The 26,401-nt window shown below is 42.0% G+C and overlaps 1 protein-coding gene across 5 annotated transcripts in view; it reads right to left on the minus strand.

Annotated features, from left to right (window-relative positions):
• The window catches only part of vwa5b2 (von Willebrand factor A domain containing 5B2), a 132,021-nt gene that overhangs the window by 81,612 nt on the left and 24,008 nt on the right, over positions 1-26,401 (minus strand). For 4 of the 5 annotated variants that reach the window (XM_063045569.1, XM_063045568.1, XM_063045566.1 and 1 more), the window contains exons 2-7: positions 25,970-26,183; positions 20,658-20,819; positions 18,187-18,403; positions 14,090-14,247; positions 10,756-10,887; positions 2,024-2,148 (exon numbers count right to left, since the gene is read on the minus strand). In XM_063045569.1, the coding sequence (XP_062901639.1) occupies positions 2,024-2,148; positions 10,756-10,887; positions 14,090-14,247; positions 18,187-18,403; positions 20,658-20,819; positions 25,970-26,108 (933 nt within the window). In that variant the 5' untranslated portion in view covers positions 26,109-26,183. Of the gene's footprint in view, positions 1-2,023; positions 2,149-10,755; positions 10,888-14,089; positions 14,248-18,186; positions 18,404-20,657; positions 20,820-25,969; positions 26,184-26,401 lie in introns of those variants that run through there. The other variant, XM_063045570.1, reaches the window with a different exon arrangement.

A 26,401-nucleotide genomic window follows, 5' to 3' on the forward strand; every position in this document is an offset into this window, starting at 1 on the left:
TCTCAGCAGGTCGGGCAGCATCCGTGGAAAAGATCGGTCAACGTTTCAGGCCAGAACCGAAACGTCGACTGATCTTTTCCACGGATGCTGCCCAACCTGCTGAGTTCCTCCAGCTTTTTGTGAGTGTTGCTTATGCCGGTTTCCGTAGCGTGAAGCGACCGAGAGTACAAGACTTCCCCCCCCCACCCCCCAGATAGGACGCCAGTCTATCACGAGGGTTAACCCCCAGCATTTTTGCCAGTACCCATTCTCAGCTGGGTAAATTGGAGCATTGTGTGGTTAAGCGCCTTGCTCAAGGACACACGGTGGCTTGGCCGAGGCTTGAACGCACGACCTTCAGATTGCTAGCACAACGCCCTAGCCACTTGGCCACGTGTCATGCAGAAGTTTGAAAAGGTTAGGACTTTATTCTCTGGAGTATAGGAAAATGAGGGGAGATTTGACATAGGTATATAAAATTATGAGGGGTACTAATTGGGTAAATGCAAACAGGATTTTTCCACTGAGGTTAAGTGAGACTAGAAGTAGAGGTCATAGGTTAAGGTGAAAGGTGAAATATTTAAGGGAAACCTGAGGGGAACTTCCTCACTCAGAGGGTGGTGCGAGTGTGGGGTGAGCTGCCAGTGGAAGTGGTGGATGTGGGTTCAATTGCAACATTTAAGAGAAATTTGAATAAGCACCCAGAATTGAGGGATATGAAAGGCTATGGTCTAGGTGCAGGTCGCTGGGACTAGTCAGGATCACATTTCAGCACAGTCTAGATGGAATGAAGGGCCTGCTTCTGTGCTGTAGTGCTCTATGACTTTGTGGCTCAATGACAAGTTCCTCACAGCCAGTAAAGTTCAGCCCAGGTTCACCAGCTGTCAAAGCAGTTAGATGGATTTTAAAAGCAGGTACAGGGAGCAGGGGCTGCTGTGACTGGATTGCATGGGAGAAATATAAAAAAAGACAGCTTCCTACATTACCCCTCTGGTGAGAAATAAACTAACCAAAACACATTCACAAACCCAACTGATCAGGCCAGGAGAGGCTACAGGCCCTCTGCACAGTCGAGCTGTTCCTGCTCCTGATAAGAAGGCACATATATGCCCCTTGATCTTCAGTTGTCTGGGAGATCATGCTATCCAATCTAACCCTGCTTTCCACCAATTTTTCAAATACTTATGTCCACATCTAATTATCTTTTAATGGAATGAGTGTTTCTATCTCCACCACCTTTAAATCTGTAATGTCAAAATCCTTACCACTCTCCAAGTGAAAATATTTTCTTAATCTCCCTCTTACTCTTTTTTACCGATTACTCTGAGTCCATGTCTCTGGCTTTTTGACCTCTCTGCTGCGTGAAAGTGGTCATTCATGTTTAATGTACATCCTCATCATTTTGCAAATATCAATTAAGTTTTCTCCCATCCTCCATTGTCCCAAATGTTACGTAGCTAAGAATGCTGAAAAGGTGTTGACTTGATAGGGTAGAGTGACGGGGGAGCAGGGGGCGGGGTAGTCTTTCTAATATCTTAATATGCTGGTTGGAATTTTTTTGCCTCCTTGCATACTGATCCCATGCAAGAAATTATTGATTGCACACCATATTATGCATACCATTTAAAACACCATTGTTTCATTACATTTGACAGGTTGGACAAATGGTGATGATCCAAACATTAGGGGAGTTTACTTTGATCTTGCATTTTATTACTTCATATAATAGCTCAGAACTAAAGTGCAGAGGGAAGATGTAGACAATACAACTGGCAGTATTAAGCTATCACTGGATTTCTAGTCACGCTTGCCTCATTTTTATCTGTCAAGGCTAACGGATCTTTTTCCAAAGCATTAATTGGGTCGACACAAGGTGTGGTACTTTGCAAAATTGCTGTAGTTGTAATAAAATAGACAAGCTTTTCAGAAAGACTTCTCTTTATGGATTACTGAGAACTTGTCTGGAGCAATTACATCTCCTTAGTTAAATCAAAGTGCACTCGTTTCTTTTTTGCATATGTTATTCTGAAAGGCTGGTTCTTACCTTTTTGTCAGTATTAGAGTTTTTTTTCAACACCCGAGTGAAATCCCGTCTATTTTTAATGTGCTGCTCATACTCTTCAAAACTCAAGCTGCCTTTCTCCAGCAGGAGGTGTGGAACATGCGGCTCTTGTAAAAGAGAAACGTCAATATTCATAACTTTTCAGTGCTCCCTACAAGAAACGTCTCTCAAACCTTCATTCCCAAGAAAAATTATATTGAGTGCCCATTCTACAGAGCAAAATTCTGAACCATCCCTCTCTCTACAAGGTCCAGATTCACTTATTATCTCTATACATCAATAAGATTGAAAGAGTGCAGAGAAAATTTACAAGGAAGTTGCCTGCACCTAAGTTACAGAGAAACATTGAATAGGTTTGGACTTTATTCTCTGAAGTGTAGGAGAATGAGGGGAGATTGGATTGAGCTGACAACATTTTGAGGGGTATATATACGGTAAATGCCAGCAGACTTTTTCCACTGAGGCCGGGTGAGACTAGAACTAAAGGTCATGGGTTAAGGCAGAAAGGTGAAATATTTAAGGAGAACCTGAGAGACAATTTCTCCACTCAGAGGGCAGTGTGAGTGTGGAATGGTGGAAGTGGGTTCAATTGCAACACTTAAAGAGAAGTGTGGATAAAAACATGGACGGGAGGGATAAAGAGGACAGGTACGGATGATGGGAGTAGGCAGAATAACAGTTCATCATGAACAAGATGGGCTGAAGGGCAGCAGCGTTCCATGTGCTCTATTAAGTGTGGATGTTAAATAATTATTACAAAAGTATCTTTTATTGCATAATTAGGTCCAAAAAAATCTGGCACTACTGTATTCCAACAACAAGAGCCTCTCTAGTGACATGCCTTTTTTTTAAATTTAGAGAGCTAGGTATGCAAGATGTGGTAACACAGCATTAGAAAAAATAATGGAAGTTGTCTTGGTCTGTCTGAAGCCCTAATATTGGATTAATTAATACTTTATTATTAAATTGCAAGGCTATGAGAGACGTGGGATCGATCTGCTTGGAGACGGCATGTTTCCAATGGTCCAATGGACTCCTTCTGTAAAGTAATAAGTAGGTAAATAATTAGACGAGCAAAATCACTGGCACATAGAAGCAAGCTGAATGTAAAACAAGGGTTCCACCAAAACCTACCTTAATCCCATCAGATGAATAATTCTCACACTTCTAACCCCAACTGTTCACTCCTTGCACCCTTTCAATCACAGGTTTAGACATGGATGTCTAATAATAATTAATAAATTAGCAGAAACAAATGGCTCTTCTGAAGACTCAGTGCACAATTGCTCTGTTGTGTCAACACACCCACATTGGGACAGAATTAGGTGACCTCAGCTGTGGTACCACTGGCATTTTATAACTGGCACCAACAATTGGTCCTGGTGAAGGGAAGCCTCATATCTTTCACATGTCATCATTTTTGTCTTCCCATTTCATTAGCACAGTATTCTTGACTTGGGAAGAGACTTCTTCAATGAACAAAAGTGGAAAGCCAATGATGTTACGAAACTCTAAAGAGAACAGACTTCAGAGGTGATAAGGCCTTGCTGCTGAACTTGTCTGTGATACTCTGTTAGCTTTTATTAAGTTGTCTCTCAGCTCTTAACAAAGAAAAGTTCAAGTTCAAATTCAAGTTTATTGTCATCTCACTGAACATATATACAACTAAACACAACAATGGTGCACCCAGAGAACATATCAGACACATCACATAAATCAAAATATTACCACAAGAAAGTTAATACAATATAAAATATAGTTCAAAGTGCATGTCATGTTCAGCACAGGTAAGCAATAAACAGTAAACAACTCCCTGTCCAAGTGACGAGACTTGAATTGACTTTATCTCTTACATCCTTCATATATGAGTAAAAATCTTTACATTATGTTTCTATCTAAATGTGCAATGTGCAATCATAGTAATTTATAATAAGTAGAACAGTCAATGTAATGTGGGGTACATTCAAGTCAGCGCGAGTTCATCAGTCTGATGGCCTGGTGGAAGAAGCTGTCCTGGAGCCTGTAGTCCTGGGTTTTAGGCTGCGATACCACTTCCCAGATGGTAGCAGCTGGAGTAGATTGTGGTTGGGATGGCTTGGGTCCCCAATGATCCTACAGGCCCTTTTTACACACCTGTCCTTGTAAATGTCCTGAAGTTCACAACTACAGATGCGTTGGGCTGTCCGCGCCACTCTCTGCAGAATCCTGCGATTAAGGGAGGTACAGTTCCCATTCAGGGTAGTGATGCAGGCAGTCAGAATGCTCTCAATTGTGCCCCTGTAGAAAGCTTTTGGGATTTGGGGGCCCATACCAAACTTCCTCAACTGTCTGAGGTGAAAGAGCTCACCACACAGCTGGTGTGTACAGACCATGTGAGGTCATCAGTGATGTGGATGCCAAGGAACTTGAAGCTGTTCACCCTCTCAACCCCAGATCCATTGATGTCAATAGGGGTTAGCCTGTCTTCATTCCTCCTGTAATCCACAACCAGCTCCTTTGTTTTTGTGACATTGAGGGAGAGGTTGTTTTCTTGACACCACTGTGTCAGAGAGATGACTTCTTCTCTGTAGGCCACCTCGTTATTGTTTGAGATAAGGCCAATCAATGTAGTGTCGTTGGCAAATTTAATTAGCAGATTGGAGTGTGGCTGGCGATACAGTCATGGGTATACAGGGAGTAAAGGAGGGGACTCAGTACGCAGCCCTGAGGGGCTCCTGTGTTGAGAGTCAGAGGGGTGGAGGTGAGGGAGCCTACTAGTACAACCTGCTGGTGATCTGACAGGAAGTCCAGGATCCAGCTGCACAAGGCAGGGTCAAGGCCAAGGTCTCTGAACTTCATGTCGAGCCTGGATGGAGCTATCATAGTCAATGCTGAACTGTAGTCCAAGGGTGGCATTCTCACATAAGCATCCTTCTTCTCCAGATGTGTAAGGACAGTATGTAGAGCATTGGCTATTGCGTCATTGGTTGATCAGTTGTGTCGGTAGGCAAATTACAGGGGGTCCAGTGTGGGTGGTAGCAAGCTTCAGATGTAATCCTTGACCAGCCTCTCAAAGCATTTGCTTATTATTGAGGTGAGTGCGACAGGATGCCAGTCGTTCAGGCATGTTACCTTGGTCTTTTTTGGTACAGGGACAATGGTGGATAATTTGAAGCAGGAGGGCACTCTACACTGGGAGAGGGAGAGATTGAAACTATCAGTAAACACACCTGCCAGTTGTGCTGAGCACATCCTGAGTACTCATCCTGGGATGCCGTCCGGTCCCGCAGCCATGCGATTGTCCACTCGTTGGATACATCTATGTACCTCAGCCTCAGAGATGACCAAGTTGCAGCTTTTAGCGGTGTTTTTCCTCAGAGGCTCAGAGTTAGTGACATCAAACCGAGCATAAAATCAACTGAGCTCATCTGGGAGAGAGGCCGCGATGTCGGTGGCATCACAGCATTTGCTTTGAAGTCTGCAATGGTGTAAACCCTCACCACAAGTCACGTGTGCTATTCATTGTGAATCTTGACTCAATCCTCTCTCTATACTGTTGTTTCACAGCTTTGATAGCTTTGTGCAGATCATAGCTGGTTTTCTTGAGTTCCAGTTAATCTTCAGCAATGTAAGCTTGACGTTGCACTGTAAGTGCTGCTTGCATGGAACTACTGATCTAGAATTTCTGGTTCAGGAAGACCCTGACCGACTTCTGAGGGACAGTATCATCAATGCACTTCCAGAAGAAGCACGTGACTCCATTAGTGAACTTGGAGACATCCTCATCATGGAAGACATTCCAGTTGAGGTCATCAGCATGGAGGCCGATTGGTCGGACCAACAGTGGACGGTTTTAACTATGGCCAGCTCTTGTTTCAGCTTCTGATTGTACGTCGGCAGAAGCAGGATCGAAGAATAATCTGATTTTCCAAAAGCTAGGCGAAGGAGAGCTTTGTAAGCGTTGCAGAAAGGAGTGTAACGGTGGTCGAGTGTGTTATCTCCATGAGTGCTCACCTGGATGTGCTGACAAAACTTCAGAGAGACTTTCATCAGTGAAGCTCGATTAAAGTCACCGGCGACGACGAAGGCAGCCTCTGGGTTTGCAGTCTCCAGCATGTTGACGGTCTTGTACAGTTCCTTGAGAGCCAGGTCAGTATCAGCCTGCAGGGGAATGTACACCACTGTGATGATAACAGCCGTGAACTCCTAGGCAGCCAGTAGGGTCTGCACAGCAGCACCAGGTATTCCAGGTGTTGTGAACAAAAGGATTTGAGTGTATGCACATTCTGGGAGTCACACCAAGCATTGTTGACCATAAAGCATACCCCTTCTCGTTTACTCTTCCCAGTGAGGTTTTTTGACCTGACCACCCGGAACAGGAAGAACCTAAAGGGCTTGTTGGCGTGACCCAGTATCTCCTCCATCAGCCAGGTCTCTACAAAGTACAAGACGTTGCATTCCTTTGTTTCCCACTGATAGGAGATTCTGGTTCTCAGTTCACAAAACTTGTTATCCAGGTATTGAATGTTAGCCAGGAGTATGCAGCGGTCGATTTGCACACCATCTCAGCCTCACCAGGACACCAGCCCTTCTCCCTTGCCACCAGCACACCAGCACTTCTTCTGAGGTAGTGGTGGTGTAAGAGATGAGTCTCCCATGGATCGTGCAAGAGGAGATCCCAGTGTAGGAAAGGCAGCACATCGTGGGTAAATGCTGTCTTTCCAATGTTCGGAAGGTGATGGCAGGGTATTCATTAGTCTCACAGCCTGAGGGAAGAAGCTGTTACCCAGTCTGACAGTTCTAGTCCTGATGCTCATATACCTCCTTCCTGACGGTAGTGGGTCAAAGGGATTGTGGGCTGAATGGTAGGGATCCTCAAAAATGCTTCTGGCTCCTTCATCTACAACATTCCTGGTAAATGTCACAAATAGGGGGGGGAGGGAGACCCCAGTCTTGGCAGTTTTTACTGTCCTCTGTAGGGTCTTGTGGCCTAATGCCTTGCAGCTTCCATACCACACAATGATACAACCAGACAGGACTCTCTCAAAAGTGCTCTTGTAGAAAGTTGTTAGAATGGGGATGAGGAGACTTGCATGCCTCAATATCCTCAGAAAGTTTAGACACTGCTCTGCCCTCTTGTCTAATAAGACAGTATTGTGGATCCAGGTTAGATCATCCATTATGTGCACATTGTGGAACTTTGTGCTCCTCATTCTCTTCATGCCAGAGCCATTGGTGTGCATTGGAGAGTAGCTGACCTGTGCCTTCCTGAAAACCACAATCATACCTTTGGTCTTGTCCATGTTGAGACTCAGGTTGTTGTTCTCCCACCAATTGACAAGCCTCTCTCCCTCCTCTCCGTACGCTGACTCATCATCGTTGCTGATGAAGCAACGGTTATGTCATCAGCGAACTTGATGATGCAGTTAAACTGGACCTGGCGGTGCAGTTGTGAATTGGCAGCAGACTGAGCACACAGCCCTGGGTGGGGTGGGTGGGGGGCACAAGTGCCCAGAGAGATGGAGCTTGAAATGTTGCTTCCAACTCTAACTGACTGGGGTCCTTCCATTAACAAGTCCCAGATCCAGTTGCAGAGAGCGGTGTTGAGTATGAACCAGGACAGTTTACCCACGAGCCCCCTGAGGGACGACCGTGTTAAATGCTGAACTGAAGTCGATGTACAACAACCTGGTGTTTTCTGGGTGGGACGGGACAGAGTGGCAGGCTGAGACTGTGACATCATTACACCACAGCAGGCGAACTGAAAAGCACACAATGTAGCTGGAAGGTGGGATTTTATACAATCCATTACCAGCCACTCAAAGCACTTCATGGCTGTTGATGTCTGTGCCACAGGGCAGTAATAGTTTAAGTCAGTTACCATTGCTCTGTTGGGCAACAGGATGTCGGTGGCTACCTTGAAGCCTGCAGGGACAGTGGACAGTTGCAAAGAGATATTAAAGATGTAGGTTAAAACCTCTTTTAGCTGGACTGCACAATCCCTCAGCACCTGACCAGGTATGTTGCCAAGCCCTGCAGAAGAAGAATTAAAAGAGGAAGAAAAACTGATAGGAAGGGTAAGATGAAGGAACACATACCAATCCTCATAGAGAGATCAGAAATAGAGTGAGTGAGCAGCTTCAGGTTCCTGGGTGTCAAGATCTCTGAGGGTCTAACCTGGTCCCAACATATCAATGCAGTTATAAAGAAGGCAAGACAGCGGCTATACTTTATTATTAGTTTGAAGAGATTTGGTATGTCAACAAATACACTCAGAAACTTCTATAGCTGTACCATGGAGAGCATTCTGACAGGCTGCATCACTGTCTGGTCTGGAGGGGCTACTGCACAGGACCAAAAGAAACTGCATCAGCTGTAAATCTAGTCAGCTCCATCTTGGGTACTAAGATTTCGGGTACCCAGGACATCTTAGGAAGTGGTGTCTCAGAAAGGAAGTGTCCATTATTAAGGACCTCCAGCACCCAGGGCATGCCCTTTTCTCACTGTTACCATCTGGTAGGAGGTACAGAAGCCTGAAGGCACACACTCAGCGATTTAGGAACAGCTTCTTCCCCTCTGCCATCCGATTCCTAAATCGACATTGAAGCTTTGGACACTACCTCACTTTTTTTTAAATATACAGTATTTCTGTTTTTGCACATTTTTTAAATCTGTTCAATATATGTAATTGATTTACTTATTTATTATTATTATATTTTAGTTTTTTTTTCTCTGCTAGATTATGTATTGCATTAAACTGCTCCTGCAGATAATAAACTTGATTCTGATTTATGGGAGGCATATTCAGAATTTTTTGCCCGGGGTAGGAATGTCAAATACTTGAGGACATGCACTTAAACCGAGAGGGGGAAAGTTTAAAGAAGTTATGCAAGACATTTTTTTTAAAACACAGAGAGTGGCAGGTGCCTGCAAGGGTAATGGTGGAAGCAGATGCCAAACTGGCATTCAAGAGGCTTTAAGATGCAGAGCTGAATATGCAGCGAATAGAGGAATATGGATCATGTGCAGTCAGGAGAAATTTAGTTTAATTTGGCATTGTTTTTGTCATAGACATTGCAGGCCAAAGGGGATGTTACTGTACTGTTCTGATCTGTGTTTTATCTGGTGGATGAGGACAATCCAATAACCACCATTTACATGGAATTTCAAAATAAGCCTTGAGCAATGATACTGAAGTGAACTTTTTGAAAAGGTTGAAGTCTGTTAAATAAATATCAGATTATCAGAATAGCATGTTAGTTTATCTAAGCAGTAAGGAACAACTGACAACAATCACCTGGGAAAGGTATTTCACCTGGGAGAAGTATTCCCAGAGAGAGATCTGTCAAGGAGTCCACTGTTGGGACAGATCCAGTTGGCACTTTCCCACTTTCTGGAATCAGTGCCCAGGTTCACCCCATAGCCAATTATCCAGTCCCTGGGCTGAAAACCAAGAGCCTTATCATTAGGTCCAGTGATCCAGGGTCCAACATGCCAATTGGGTCTTCAGCTGTATGGGTCTATGCCCCATCCTGAAATGCCCTGATATCTCCTGATCAAAGACAAATCTGTGACCATGACATCACCTTCTGTCAGAGCTCTCACTGATTTTACTATTTTGCATACAGAGATATTTACATACAATTACAATTTAAGCAAACTCATTTTTAAAAAAAACCATATATAGAAACAATTTAACAACTATACAAAGTTTCTGTTTTGACTCCTAAATCTTTGCAGTACTACTCCCACTGGATTTGTTGGCATCTCAGATTGCTCTGCAGGAAAAAACCGTGCAGAGGAACCTGAGATACCAAAAGGTACCTGTAAATTACCAGGGTAAAACAGGGATCCATTACTGGATTCCATAATGGACCCAGTAAAAGAGGTAATGACTCCTTTGTCCGAATGAATAAGTCATGCCAATCTCACAGCATGAAGTCATGGGCTGATGCCTGTTGATTCTGATTGGGGTACCGGAGTACCAGAGTAGTGAAAGTTTTTCCAACGGTGGGACCTCAACTCAAAAGGATCCTGCATTTGAGGAGTGGCAGAATTGAGATATTGAGCAACTGTTGAGTGCATTCAGTGTTTGAGTTGGGCTGCTGTTTTACACTCTCTCTCTCTGACATTGTTTCTTGTTGGATGACATGGTGCTGCCACTATGGCTCCAGACACCATGGTTGGATCTTGACCCCAGGTGTTCGTGTGGAGTCTGAACCTCTTCCTAGTTACTACATGTGTTTGCGTCTGGTGATCCAGTTTGCTCCCTCATCCCAAAATCAAGTTCATTGGTGACTGCAGATTACCCCTCAATGAAGATCAGAATTGAAAGGAAACTTGAAAGAAAATAAATTGCAGGGCTAGAAAGAAATGAGCAGAGGAGTAGGAGACGTGGGATCAGTCCGCTTGGAGACAGCGTGTATCCAATGGTCAAATGGTCTCCTTCTGGAATGGTGCTTTTCTTTTGTTGCCTGTCGGGCCAACATGCCACGACAAATCCTAAAATGCGTAAACATACACGGTGAATAAAGCCGTGAAGTAATAAGTAGGTAAGTCACTAGATGAGCTAAATCACTGGCACATCTAAGCAAGCTGGGATGTAAAACAGGGGTTCCAACAATGCCCACCTTAAGCCCTTCGGGTGGGTTGGCTTAAAGTTATCCAGTCTCCATTTTGGCACATTATAGTTACGTTAGCCGAATATTTGCAATCTCACAAGATAAAAGGCTTACCACATGGATGCAATATGATTTGGAGGTTCCTGTCATATTGGTGTTTCTCGGCCAGTGTGATGTAGAGAGTGGAAGCAGACCGAGCAATGGGATCTGCACCAGCCCGTAGTGCATGTGTGGGGCTCTCCACACCTGCAAAGCAAGAGGAATTAAAATTGAAGATATCAAAGTTGCAGAAGTTTCCAGGGCTTCCCACTCAGTGGAATAGGTATTTTAAAATGTTCTGCAAAAACAGGGATTAACCTATTGCCTCTTCTCACCTCTGCTCCCATTGCAATCTTTCTTTCAACCTGTGTATCATCCATTTTGTGCCTGTATTCCACAGCTCAAGGCCACATGCTGCCACAGCTACAACAGCTTCCTTAGAGGTGATGCCTCTCTTTTCCTGAAGACACCAGAAAGCTAGGCCCTTTCCTGTGTTTGTTTGGTAACTGCCTCCATTGCTCTGGCAATAACAAGCACCTGCTTGAAATTCAGTTCCTCCTCACAGAGCAACTCCCTTCAGCACGTACCTTTTGATTCTACAGATTATATGATCCAGGAAGATCTCCTGCAAAATTGTAGCATACTTACAGAATTCAGCACTCCAGTGCAAATCTATAAAATGTCACCTAGATGCTACTTAAACATACCATTGAACTACAGGAGTGGGACAATGGGCATTTATTACATTCAGCTAGCTTTCCGAACTCTTCAAATGTCTTGAATCCTGATTTTCCTGGAACTAGCAACATGTTAATGAAGATGCATGTACTAGCTGTGAGTGAAAAACATTTCTTTCTCCTCCTGGAATATCACTTTCAACAAAATAAAAATCTAATTCAATCCATTACATTCTGCAAAGATCAATGGTATAGAGTGTAGTTGCCGAGACCATGCCAGAAGACACCTCGTACAAGAGCAAATGACAGAATAAAGGAAATTTTGCTCAGTCTCAATAATCTATGCTGCTTCACAGTGCAAGAGAATGATCTAAAATTTTCACAAAAGCCAACTCACACTTGTGAAAGCAACCTTGCTATTCTACGTTCATCTCTTTTGTTAATTGTCTTTAAAAACGCTGTTCAATGTATTCATACTGGTCCAGGTCAGTGTCTGTTCCCCATGCTGCACAACCCACTCCCAATTCCCCACCCCCACCCCCATTAAAGTAATTGCTTTCCACTGTAAAAGCAATGTCTTCTATATTCAATTAGAACTGCTTTCTTACAACCCGATACTTAAATTTATCGACAAAAAAATAATGCTGCCCTCATTATTATTCAGAACCTCACTGTGGTGTGCTTACAGTCAGAGTGATTTACTGCATTAGGGCTTGGATTGTATGGAAACTCTTCAGATTCCTTCTGTCAGAAGTAATTGTGTTTAGCACAGAAACTGCAGGAATCAATCTGTTGGATTGACTTAAACTATTGATTATTTCTACCTCTATATGCCTGTCCTGAATATTTCATAAAGGTTGTGAATAATTATATATTCTAGGGAAAAAAGGGTGCCTTCTGCCTAAATTTAATTTCATGCCACATGTGGGGGAGAAAGGCTTTAACTACTTCAGTTCCTCACTGTCCCGCGGGATTTTAATGAAGGTTCTAAAATATTTGGATCGGGGAGACGAAAGGGAAGGAGAAGTATGTGGGAATTTACCTCTGCCTCGTTTATTTTCAATGCAGTATTTGCTATTGTTATCTAAAAACATTAAAATCTACATACTCCAATATTCTGTGTTCGGGGAAACCAAACCACCGACTGGAAATCACTTGCATTCAACTAGGATAAAAGGTGAAATAAGACAATCCCATAGCAGTAAGCTGTCTGGGCTCAAAGCTGATTACATTATCGAATATTCTCGGGCATGGAGATGACAAGAGAAGAAAGGGGTCATTTTAACCTGATGTGATGGGGTGGGGGTGGGGTATTGACTGAAAATTACCTAACCTATCCCTTTCAGGTTTCAGTTTAGATGGGGTCCAGTAATGGCACAATAACCAAACGGCTCGAACGAAGAGACATGAATACAAATCCCACAATGGCAACCGTGGAATATGAATCGAGTTACTAATAATCTGGAACTTTGAAAAGACAGCTAGACTTGGTCATGTTGATCACAAAGGTAGCCCATCATAGGCCAGGCCATGTCCATATATGCTTCAAGATTTGCAGCAATGTGGTTGATTCTGAAGCGATCGCTGAAATGGTCTGGCAAGCGGTTGGAGAAAGATAATCATAATGGCCTTGCCAGCTATGCCAACATCCCATGAAAAGAATGACTAGAAAGAAGGTGAGGGATGGCTGACTAAAATCCAGTTTTAACTGGCGTGTATCATAGAAAATAGGTGCAGGAGTAGGCCATTCGGCCCTTCGAGCCTGCACTCGAGGAGGTTACCTTCACATAGGCCTTTTAAACCATTCTACTGGGACTGAGGACTGTCTACTCTGTAAAATAAGGTAAAAAGGTCTGGGTAAATGTGCTTGGAGCACTCCTTCTGGGAGTTGTGGCTGCCACTCTCTGAGCCAAACTCACCCAAGGATGGCAGCCACAACGGTACTTTGATGTGTACTGTGGAGGCAGCACGTGAACACAAGTGGTTCTTTCTCTTCAGAAGAAGCACGCTCACTCACTTCCAGCCTCATGACTGACAACTCTCTTATGTATTCCCACCACCCACCCATCAGTCCTTTCTCTTGGACCCCCAAAAACTCAAACTCCCAGTATCATCTCTCCCGGACAACCCACCTCCTCCATGAGTATGGCCCTTCCTTCCATCAAAAACGTTCTCTCACATCAGAGCCCACGGGACACCACTCTGCTCCTGATCAATACAACCCTACATTCATCTGAACATCATCTCAAAACACCCCTATCCCAACATCACTGCTTCCTCCATGTAAACACTCAGTAGATACATTCAAAGAATGCCTTGCTCCAGGGCTACCACAGGCGAATTCTGTTGCGAAGGGGCTACAGCATTCTACATTACTGGATGGGCCTACACTGAGAATGGCCATTACAGAGCCTATGGAGGAGATGAGCTAGGTTCTGGATCTTGCCTGGATCAAATGGACCTGAGGAATGATATCGATGGCCAGGCATCAGTGGGTGAATCAGTGGCTGATAACTAAAGAAATATAGTAAGAAAGCAGCAGCTATTTGAACAATCCACCCTTCAGGGTTGCCTCAGTTTACAATAGCTTTTCATGTCGAAGTGAAACTAGTCCAGATTTCGGCATCTGCAGTCTCCAAGTCTCTAATTAAGTCAGTGCTCCTATAAAACATGCACTCCTATAAAGGAGAGCGGTAGACATTGATAAGCTTCTAAACAATGGCATTTCTTACCTGCTAGGAGACAGGGGCCGCGCACTAGCATCTCAAAGCTAAATTCATATGGTACTGGGTTGAATACTTGTCCAGTTAAGATCTCTGGTAGGCTGCGGTGTTTGTTGGATTTCTCTACTCTGATACCCCCTGCTCCGAAGCAATTGGCAGAACTAAACCTATAGTTAGAGAAAAGAAAAGGACTATAAATACTCAGGTAAAAGCAAAACTTACAAAGAGTATAACAATTCAAATATAATTAGCGAACTTCTCCAGTGACCTCACAGCACCACCCTCAGAAGCATGGTTGCTATTAATGTTTAAGATTACTGGTTACGAAAAATTAGGCTTACTCCTGTTTGCGGAGTCTTCAACCAGTAGTGGACAGTGTGGTACAGTCATGCGTCAGCAATGAGAACAGCAGTGGGCTGAGCACACAGCCTTGGGGAGCACCACTGCTCAGCGTAAAGGGACAGGGGACACGGCTGCCCACTGGACTGACTGTGGCCTTACATATGCTTCTAAGTTTATGTGTATATCAACCCCTCCCTACCACTGAGCATGTCTACTGCACAAAGAGCACTGCTGCTAAAAAGCCCCATCCATCATCAAGGACCCTCATCATTCAGACCATGCTCTCTTCACGATGCGACCGCCAGGAATGATGTCCCAAACCACCAGGTTCAGGAACAGTTATTACCCTTCAACCATCAGCCTCCTGAACTGATAACATCACTCACCACAACACTGAACACACTTTCAAGGACTCAACCACCTCTCAGTATTATTTATTTACTTATTATCATTGGAGGAGGAGAAGATGGCGGCGCAACGCAGCGTGCGCAGCCTCTCCGGTGAATTATATCTGTAATCTGTCAAGTAAGGTACCGTGCACAATTCTGATTTGATGGAGACAGACGTGAGAGTACGGAGGAACGTCTGGAGAAACTTCTGAAATGCCCGCTTCCCTGTCGCTGCTACTGTGTGGTAACTGGAATCTCCAGAGGGGTAGACCCTGAATCCTCGGCTTTGCTTGTTTCGGTGGCTGGGACTAAGTCGAACGTGCTCGGCAGGGGATGGCACTCGGGAGGCTGTATCGGAGGGGCTGGTTGGAGGCTCGAAGTTTTCAGATGACGGACTCGGTGTCGGCTGTGGTCGGCTGCTACCAAGGCATCGGCAGTTGTTTGTGCCTTGGAGGTTTATGGCAGGGAGTTTCTCCCTTTTGCCGCCTATTATCGGGGACTTGGGAGTCGATCGGGACCTGAGACTTTTTTTTTACTGTGCCCATGGTCTGTTCTTTATCAAATAACGGTATTGCTTTGCACTGCTGTAACTATATGTTATAATTATGTGATTCTGTCAGTGTTAGTCTTTGGTTTGTCCTGTTTTCTGTGATATGTCACTCTGGAGAACATTGTATCATTTCATAATGCATGTATGCATTTCTAAATGACAATAAAAAGAGGACTGAGTGTTCTCATAATCTAATCTAACCTATTATTTGATTTTTGTTTGCATTTGCACATTTTTTTTGGAAACTTGTTGTTTGCCAGTCTTTGTGCGTAGTTTCTCATTGAGTCTATTGTATTTCTTTGTTCTGTGGTGAATGCCCGCAAGAAAATGATTCTCAAGAGTAGTATATGGTGAGATATATAATGTGTATTTTGATAATAAATTTACTTCAAACTTTGAAATTTGACATTTCAATTCACTCCTGAGCAGAGCACTCATTATGGCAAATCCAGCAAGATGGTTAGTTTGAATTCAGTTCCTGGTCCCTACAGCCTCACACTCTCCTTTCCCCATCTACTGAACATGCGCAATACACTTCCAAGCTCCAGACATTACAATTGCCAATCTTCCCCTTATATTAACAAGTACCTCCACAAATCCTTTTTTATAAATTTATATTTTTATTGAATATATTATTTTATAAGTGACAGAAACATTGAAAAAATTATACATTTATACTGATAACTTGAATTTATGGAGTTCAATCCAGTAAAGAGTGAAGTGATTCAATTCGGAAGGTTGATTTTGAAGGCAGAAGGGTTACTGGCAGGACTCTCAGCAGTGCTGAGGAACAGAGGGATCTTGGCGATCACATCGCTCAAAGTTGCCAAGCAAATTGATGGGGTTGTTAAGAAGGCGTAAAGTGAGTTGGCCTTCATTAGGCACGGGATTGAGTTCAAGAGCCAAGAGGGAATATTGCAGCTCTTTAAAACCCTGGTTAGAATGCACTTGGAATATTGAATGCAGAGGAGATTACCAGGATGCTGTCTGGATTAGAGGGCATGCCATATAAGGGTAAATTGAGCGAGATAGGCCTTTTCTCTTTGGAGCAAAGTAGGATGAGAGGCAATTTGATAGAGGTGTACAAGATGATAAGATGCACAGATTGAGTGGACAGACAGAGACCTTTTCCCAGAGTAGAAATGGCTAATATGAGGGGGCATAACTTTAAGATGATAAGCAGAAAGTATAGGGGGGATGTCAGGTTTTTTTTGTACACTGAGAGTGGTGGGTGTGTGGAAAGTGCTATCTGGAGTGGTAGTAAAGGCAGATATATTAGGGACATTTAAGAGACTCTTAAAGGCACAAAGATGATAGAAAAATGGAGAGTGAAGGGGGAGGGAAGGATTAGTAGGTTAAAAGGTGCATAGCATTGCTGTACTGTGCCACAATAATTTCTGTTCTACATTATGTTCCATACAGAACATTTCAAAAGATATGGACCAACAACTCAACTGGGAGCATATTACAATAAATATATTATCTTTACCTCATAACCATTTCAACTTCCTGGGTGTCAATATCCCTGAAGGTCTAACCTGGGCCTAACATATCGATGCAGCTACAAACAAGGTACAACAGCGGCCATATTCCATCAGGGGTTTGAGAAGATTTGGGATATCACCAAATACACTCAAAACTCTCTACAAATGTACCACGGAGAGCATTCTAACTGGCTGCATCAATGTCTGGTATGGGGGGGGGGTGGGGGGAGAGGGGCTACTGCACAGGATCGAATTAACCTGAAGAGAATTGTAAACTTAGTCAGCTCCATCATGAGCACTAGCCTTCGAGAATCCAGGACATATTCAAGTAGAGATGCCTCACACTGGTGCCGTCCATCATTAATAACCGCCATCACCCAGGCCATGCCTTGTTCTCATTGCTGCCATCGGGAAGGAGATACAGAAGTGTGAAGGCACACACTCAGTGATTCAGGAACAGGTCTGCCATCCAATTTCTGAATGGTCATTGAACCCATGAACACTACCTCACTACTTTTTCGTTTCTATTTTTGCACTAATTAACTATTTAAGATTGATATACTTACTGTAATTCAGTTTTTTCTCTATTATTATGTATTGCATTGTACTGTTGGTGCAAAGTCAACAAATTTCATGACATATGCCAGTGATATTAAACCTGATTCTGATTCTGACCCTAGTTAAGCTGGCCCATTAGTATTTTTGTGATTAAGACAATTAAGAGAATTCTTGTGATTATGAGAATAGGTTGAGCGAACTCGCCCTTTTCTCTTTGGAGCGACAGAGGATGAGAGGTGACCTGATAGAGGTGTACAAGATGATCAGAGGCATTGATCGTGTGGATAGTCAGAGGCTTTTTCCCAGAGCTGAAATGGTTGTCACAGAGGACACAGTTTTAAGGTGCTGGGGAGTAGGTACAGAGGAGATGTCAGGGTTAAGTTTTTTACTCAGAGAGTGGTGAATGCGTGGAATGGGCTACTGGCAACAGTGGTGGAGGTAGATACGACAGGGTCTTTTGAGAGACTTTTGGATAGGTACATGGAGCTTAGAAAAAGAGAGAGCTATAGGTAAACCTAGTCATTTCTAAGGTAGGGACATGTCCGGCACAACTTTGTGGGCCGAAGGGCCTGTATTGTGCTGTAGGTTTTCTATGTTTCTAAGCTTATACTTATTTTCCCCAAAATCTCCTTATATGAATCTGTGTTGAAGTTTATTTGGTAACATTTCTCTGACCTCCTTTGGGTTGTTTTGCTACATGAAAGACTCCATGTAATGCAAATATCTAATGCGGTTGTCGTAGTACGAAATTGGCCTCAGGTGTTGTACCCCTTCAGGACTCACCGTTCTCCAGCACTTCTTGTAGACTCAACCTTCCCCTCAATTTTGCGTACCAGAGGCATAAACACAGGAGGAAACAGCACCTGCACAGTGCCATCCTGTTGTGTCTGAAGCTCCATTGTAGTGGTCAGGAATATCGCCATGGTTTCCAGAGAGCCAATCAGCCCAGTGCTAACAATGAAAGTGGTTCTATCCATGTCTTCATCCAATATCAGGTGACCTATGCACCAACAGAGTGAAGACTCAAGTTCAGGATGGCAAGATATTTTTTATTTCAAAAGATATAGAAAGTACACCTGGTTAAGAGAAATTAAGGATCTCCATTGAAATAAAACCACCTACCACAATTGCTTAGGATAGTGCTGACATTGGAGAAGGTTTAAAGGACGGTCATGAAAATGATTTCAGGTTTGAAAGGCTTGTCAAAAAGGAAGTGTTTGATGGATTTGGGTCTCTACTCACTGGAAGTCAGAAGAATGAGGGGTGACCTCATTGAAACCAATCAAGTGTTGAAAGGCTTTGATAGAGTAGATTTGTGAGAGGATGCTTCCTATGGTGGGGGAGAGTATAAGACCAGAGGACACAGCCTCATAATAGAGGGATGTCCATTTAGAGCCGACATGAGCAGAGCTTGATAGAATCTTGATTAGCCAGGGCATGAAGGGTTATGGGGAGAAGGCAGGAGATTGGGGCTGAGGGAAAATGGATCAGCCATGATAAAATGGCGGAGGAGACTCGATGGGCCAGATGGCTTGATTTTGCTCTTAGATTTTATGGTCTTATGATAGTGTGGTGGAACAGTTCTTTCAATGGAAATAAAAGAGTAAAGGTAAATAAAATATTCAAGTACGTAGAATAGAGTCATCAGCAGTCTAAAATATTGTTGCTATTGGGTCTTGGATTTGTTTTGCTCTACAAGACAAGGGCTTTTATCTTACAGCTACATTTATTCTCTCCAAGCGAGGCACAAAACTCGCTAAAACATTGGATCTACTGAGGTAATGGAAGAAAAGACATTGCAGGATGGGCATGTGATCTGATCCATTAGTTATTGACCGAAGTTTAAAGATACCCACTTCTTTTGGGTAGTTGTAAGCCAATTTCCTTGGGATACAACACTGATTTACCAATTAAAACCTTTTTTTTTTAAAACTTAAATATCTAGTGTGGAATATGGAAAGTGGACAAGTGGTGCGGGCAGTGTTCTTTTGAAAACAGAGTAATAATTATTTAGATATTGTGGAAGGAACAAGAGTTCATAATAAATATGTTTACTAGATGCAAATTATTTGTTCATATTTGTTTACAATTTTTCCATCAAAAAGTTATGAATTCATATTTTGTAATGTCACCCTGGTACTGAGGTAATTTATATTTGAGGTTTGTAGTAATATGATCAGTCTTGGATCCTGTGGTTTTGAACCTGTCACGTGTATAAAATTGCGTTATCCATCTCAATGAATTCCTGCACTTCTCTCAGGTAGGAAGGGCATACACCTGTATATACTCTCTCCTGTGCTTCTTGGGTTATTTCTTCTGGGAAGCACTTTCAGTTTCAGTGGGCGTTGTATTTTGTTAACTTCCTAAGATAGTCCCAGCTAGCATAAGTTTTCTGGACTGGTAATATTGTTAATCTTGAGGATGAAAATATCCACAGAGAACAAATTTTGCCATTTGATCAAGAATTGAGTTGAGGGATAATAACTGATTTACATAAAGGGTTTATACAAAAAAACTGATTATTTAACATGTGTTTAACATGCTGTTAACATGTGTGATTCAATTTATTTAGTTGTAATATCCTGTTAATGAAAAATAGTTCATTTGTTAAAACTCATACTGATCCATTCAGATCAGATCAGAGTTGAGGCCAAAATTCAGATCATGATTTGTTCAGACTGTTCTTTTTACTAAAGCTCTGATCAATTATGTCGTTTTAAACTGGAACAGTGTGTTTTCTTTCCAGTGCTGATTCATTGCCATATCTGCAGCTGAATCATTACCATACCGGCACATGCAAATGTTTTAAGCAATAATCATGTATATGCAAGATAACTTATTAAGCTTAAAGAAGGGAATTTTCATAATCCCCAAGCTATAGCTCCAACATTTTAGTAGTGAATTTTGAACTTTAACTTGATGCAAATCAATCATTCAGATGGCTAAAGCAATTTTAGACATACTCTATTAAATATTTATCAGGGAGAACTAATTCAATAAGAAGAGTGTTGTCCTTAGCTCTTTGAAACTCCTATTAAGAAAGATACTCATTGGTTATGTCTTGGGGTACTTGTTAGACAGTAAACGCGAAGTTATTAAGAAGGCAGAAAAAAAATCCAATTCAATTGTCCGAGTACAAAAGTATGCACCACTTTAAACTAACTTTTGGATAACTGAGAGGCTCCAGAAACTTTATTTAAAAGAAATGATCAGAATAGAGCAAGTGTGGAGAGTATCCTGCTGCTTGCACTTACCTTTGCTACATTGAAGTGCCAGGTTGGAGCAGCTGTAGCATTCAAAACAGCAATCTTCAGCTCTTGCCCGGTTCTTTACCTGGGTGGTTACTAGCCTTCCTGCTGTCAAAGCTTCAAAGTCAGCCACCACCTCTGACTCGTCCAACAGGTAAACAAATACACCTGGAAGAAGAATCATGGCTTTCTTAAAATACAGTGCCCATAAAAAGTATTCAAACACCGCACACCCCCTCCCCCGAAGTTCTCGGGTTTTATTGTTTTACAACATTGAGTCACAGTGGAGTTAATTTGGCTTTTTTTGACACTGATAAACAGAAAAAGACTCTTATCATGTCAAAGTGAAAACAGATCTCTACAAAGTGATCTAAATTAATTACAAATATAAAACACAAAATAATTGATTGCATATGTATTCACCCCCTTTAATATGAAACACCAAGTCATCACTGGTAAAGTCAACTGGTTTTAAAGACACATAATTTGTTAAATGGAGATCATCAGTGTACAGTCAAGGTGTTTCAATTGATTGTAGTAAAAATGCACCTGGATCTGGACGGTCCAACTGCTGGTGAGTCAGTACCCTGGCAAAAACTTGACATGAAGACAAAAGAACACTCCAAGCAACTCCGCGAAGAGGTTATTGAAAAGCACAAGTCAGGAGATGGATACAAGAAAATTTCCAAGTCACTGAATATCCCTTGGAGTACAGTTCGGCCAATCATCAAGAAATGGAAACAACATGGCACAGCTGTAAATCTGCCTAGAGCAGGCTGTCCTCAAAAACCAAACGACTGTGCAAGAAGGGGACTAGTGAGGGAGGCCACCAAGAGACCTATGACATCTCTGCAGGAGTTCCAGGCTTCAATGCCTAAGATGGGAGAGACTCCGCATACAACAGCTGTTGCCTGGGTGCTTTGCAAGTCACAGCTTTATTGGAGAGTGGCAAAAAGAAAGCCACTCTGGGGAAAAAAACTCACATGAAATCTCAGCTAGAGTTTGCCAGATGGCATGTGGGAGGCTCCAAAGTCAGCTGGAAGAAGGTTCTATGGTCTGATGAAACTAAAATTGAGCTGTTTTGCCATCAGACTAAATAATGCACATCATCAAAAACATACTATCCTACCATGAAGCATGGTGGTAGCTGCATCATGCTGCGGGGATGCTTCACTGCAGCAGGCCCTGGAAGGCTTCTGAAGGTAGAGAGTGAAATGAATGCAGCAAAATACAGGGAAACCCTGGAAGAAAACCTGATGCAGTCTGCAAGAGAACTGCGACTTGGGAGAAGATTTGTTTTCCAGCAAGACAGTGACCTCAAGCATAAAGCTAAAGCTACATAGGAATGATTCTAAAACAACAAAGTTAAAGTCCTGGTGTGGACATGTCAGAGTCCAGACTTCAATCTAATTGAGAATTTGAGGGTGGACTTGAAAAGGGCTGTTCACTCACAATCCCCATGCAATCTGACAGAGCTTGAGTAGTTTTGTAAAGAAGGATGGGGAACAATTGCAGTGTCTAGATGTGCAAAGTTGATACAGACCTTTCCACACAGACTCAAGGCTGAATTGTTGCCAAAGGTGCATCTATTAAATACTGACTTGAAGGAGGTGAGTAATTATGCAATCAATTATTTTTTTTATTTGTAATTAATTTAGACCACTTTGTAGAGAACTATTTTCACTTTATCACAAAAAAGAGTCTTCTTCTGTTGATCAGTGCCAAAAAAGACTAAATTGAATCCACTATGATTCAATGTTGTAAAACAATAAAACATGAAAACTTTGGGGGGGGGTGGTGAATACTTTTTATAGGCACTGTAGTTTTACTTGATACAGTAAAAGCAATATTTTCAAATAGATCTTAAGAATTAAGGATTATCTTTATTTGCCATATACATTTACATGAATTTGCTGTGGTGCGAGAGTCAGAGCATGACATGCAACAAAAACAACAACGTTCAATAATTTTAAAGAATTATACAGAATAAAGTTAGAGATTGAAGTACAGATATAGAATAAATACATAAATACCAACATGTATTTTCACTTTAAAAAGCATTATAAAAGTGGCTTAAACTGTTTAACGTGCAGTAATGGAGGGTAATAGAACGGGTGGGGAGTGTAACTGGAATGATTAATCAGGTTAACTGTCTGGGGGAAGAAACTTTTGAAATGGTGTGAAGTTTTGATTTTGTTTTAATAGCCCTGTAGAAGCTTTCCAGAAGGGAGATTTTGGAAAAGCGAGATTTCAGGGTGGGTCATGTCTGTAATGATTTTTCCTGCCTGCTCCTTTGTCCTGGACACATACAAGTCCTGCAGTCATGGTAGAGTCCAGCCCGTGACTTTTTCTGCTGACTTGCAATTCACTGCGCTTTTTTGTATATAGTGAGGTGATGCTGTACCAAACCAGACAGTAATGGCTGATGTGAGGGTGCACTCTATGATGGCAGTGCAGAATTGCACCAGTATGCTATTAAAATTAACTGATAAAGTATAAGCTTTGAGTAACAACAAAGCATAAACAGTCAATGGTGACTACATAAAGAATACTGCCAGAAAAAACCTTCAGAAGTTCTGCTTTGTGGACTTACTCTTTCCAGCCTCTGGTGCAGCTTAGTTCCCTTAATGTGTCCTACAATAGGTCTGATTGGTAGGTTGTTCATCCAATCAGATCAAAGAACTTTCACAGACAGGAGGGCCTGAATTACAAGCAAAATCAGTGATTTCCAAATGCTTCCGTCTGCAAGGACTCTAATAGCAGAGCATGTGAAGGAGGGCATTACCTGTGGCAGTGACATTTAACCATGCCAATGCAAGCATCAGGATTTGCAATCAACTCTATTAGGTAGTCATGGTGAATCATTAAGTTCTGAGTCAAATTCTGGTGCATTCTGAGGGACATGAGAACTAAAAGTCACAGATAGAAAAGATATGAATAATGTAATCCCTGCCCAGCTGCATTGGTTTATTAATGATGGAATTACTATCTCTATTTGTTCATTAATTCAATATGCAAAGCATGTTTTGCTAATTCTTGTCAACAGATATCTCAATAATACTTTGCTCTATGTTCATTTAAACAAAACTCGGGAGCATGACAACAGGGAAATGGATTCTTCTTGCTCCGAAGAGCAAAATACACACAGTGGCCACTTTATTGGGTCCACCTGCACACCTGTTTGTTAATACAAATATCTAATCAGCCAATCATGCTGCAGCAACTCAATGCATAAAAACATGCACGGAGACGACATAAAGAGGCTCAGTTGTACGAGGGGTGATTGATAAGTCCGTGGCCCAAGGTAGAAGGAGTCGATTTTAGAAAATCTAGCACATTTTTTTTCCTACATTTACACACTTAGTCCAGCGGTCGTGGAGCATACGGATCCCATCTTTGTAGAAGTCAGCGTCTTGGACCTCCAGAAATGGTCCACAGCAGAGATGATTGATAAGTTTGGGGCCGAAGGTAGAAGGAGATGAGTTATTAACTTCAAACTTTCTGCATTTTCACTCAAAGAGTTGAACTGCACGTGCATGTAACGAGAGCTGTATAACTCATCTCCTTCTACCTTAGGACACAAACTTATCAATCATCCCTGCTGTGGACTACCTGGAGGTTCAATAGCCTCTCGTTACATGCACGTGCAGTTCAACTCTTTGAGTGATAATGCAGAAAGTTTGAAGTTAATAACTCATCTCCTTCTATCTTAAGCCACAAACTTATCAATCACCCCTGCCGTGGCCCACTTCGACAAAGAAGGGATCCGTATGCTCCAGGACCGCTGGACTAAGTGTGTAAATGTAGGAGGGGACTATGTTGAAAAATAAATGTGCTAGGTTTTCTAAAATTGACTCCTTCTACCTTAGGCCACAAACTTATCAATCACCCCTCGTAGTTCGAACCAAACATCAGAAAGGGGAAGAAATGTGATCTAAATAACTTTGACCATGGAATGACTGTTGGTACGAGATGCGGTGGTTTGAGTATTTCAGAAACTGCTGATCTCCTGGGATTTTTGCACACAACAGTCTCCAGAGTTTAAAGAGAATGGTGCGAGAAATACAAAAGAAGTTCAGTGGGTGGCAGTTCTGTGGGCGAAAATGCCTTGTTAATGAGAAACTTCAGACTAGCACAAGCTGATGTGAAGGCAACAGTAACTCAAATAACCATATATTTTCATCTGTAGTATGCAGAAGCACATCACCACACATCGAACCTTGAAGTGGATGACCTATAGAAGCAGAAGACCACAAACACATACTCAGTGGCAACTTCATTAGGTACCTAATAAAGTGGCCACTAAGTATAGATAGATAATCAGTTAATTCACTCTCAAGAGACTAGAAGTGGAAAAATACATATCCCTGACTGAAACATTCGTCAGAACTTTGTAATTTGCTGGATTTTCATCATCAGTACCATATTCCTCTATGTTTGTACACTCAGTTATAAATACCAGGGTATTCGTATTGAGAAGTGTTTTCAGGACAAGAATTCTCTCGTTTCTCTGAAACTCATTTGCATAACAACAAATATGCATAGTGCCATGAAGCAATGCAACCAGCTAATCTTCCTTTAATGCAATATAAAAGAGAGATTTTGCTCTATGAGTTATTTTTCTATATTCAAGAGCAGTAATAAATTGGACAGATACATGGATGGGAGGTGTATGGAGGGATATGGTCCGTGTGCAGGTCAGTGGGACTGGGCAGAAAATGGTTCGGCACAGCCAAGGAGGGGCAAAAGGCCTGTTACTGTGCTGTAGTTTTTCTATGGTTTCTAATTTAGCCCTTGATTAATGCTGATAACATTTCATTTATCACAAAAAAAATAAACATTTTGATCTGATTAACTAGCCTACCATGATTTTAAATGAATGAAAATGGCTTCAGAGCCAACTATTTACTGTTTGAGTTGGTATATAGCAGTTTCTTATACATTGAAAAGAGTAACATTCAAAAGTTTTTGAAGTGTGTCAATCGAATATACTGATACAAGAGTTTAATTTGTTGAGTTTTACAATGTTTTGCAGACTGTCAAAGGTAATTAATTTTAGCTGGGGTGTCCCCTGTAGGAGCTAGACAGCTTCCAGTATGATATTTCTTAACGAGTGTGTAAGATGTGAAAAGAGAGTTTACATTGAGTGTTACTGGTATTCACTTACACTGATTTGATTGACTCCAGTCAAATTATAACAAACAAACCAGCCATACTCTTGTCCCTGATATTATATATACTCTTGTGTTCCTTAATGCCAAATAAACTTTGAATTTTGTATTTAAGGTTGCATTTTCATTAGATATTCAGTAGCTTACCTTCTACCGGTACATTTTCTGGGTTGGTATAGGTGAGGCTCGTGGATATCCTGAGGGAGAAGCCATTCATGCAGGCTCTGATACTGGATGCATTTAAAGGGAGAGGTGTCCATGTCGACTGGTTTAACAATCCTGGCATTGTGTTCAGCTGAGCCTTGAACAACTCTTAAAATGTATAGTGCAGCACACGCAGATCACATGAAGTCAGAAATATCTGTGGAAAGATATATAAAAATAAAAGTTGAGTTCGACTTTGGCATTTAATAATATTACTATTAAATAAATAATTGTTTGAATGATTAAAGTATCCTACTAGTAAATGTCAAATATGACAAATTGTAAGGCATTGTTTTGTCCATCTCTAAACTCCTCAAACATGGCATATGTACTCATTGCATTACAATGTGCTGTGGGCAAACAAAATATGGTCAT

The sequence above is a fragment of the Mobula hypostoma genome, chromosome 4 (assembly GCF_963921235.1).
Source record: "Mobula hypostoma chromosome 4, sMobHyp1.1, whole genome shotgun sequence".
Lineage (NCBI taxonomy): Eukaryota > Metazoa > Chordata > Chondrichthyes > Myliobatiformes > Myliobatidae > Mobula > Mobula hypostoma.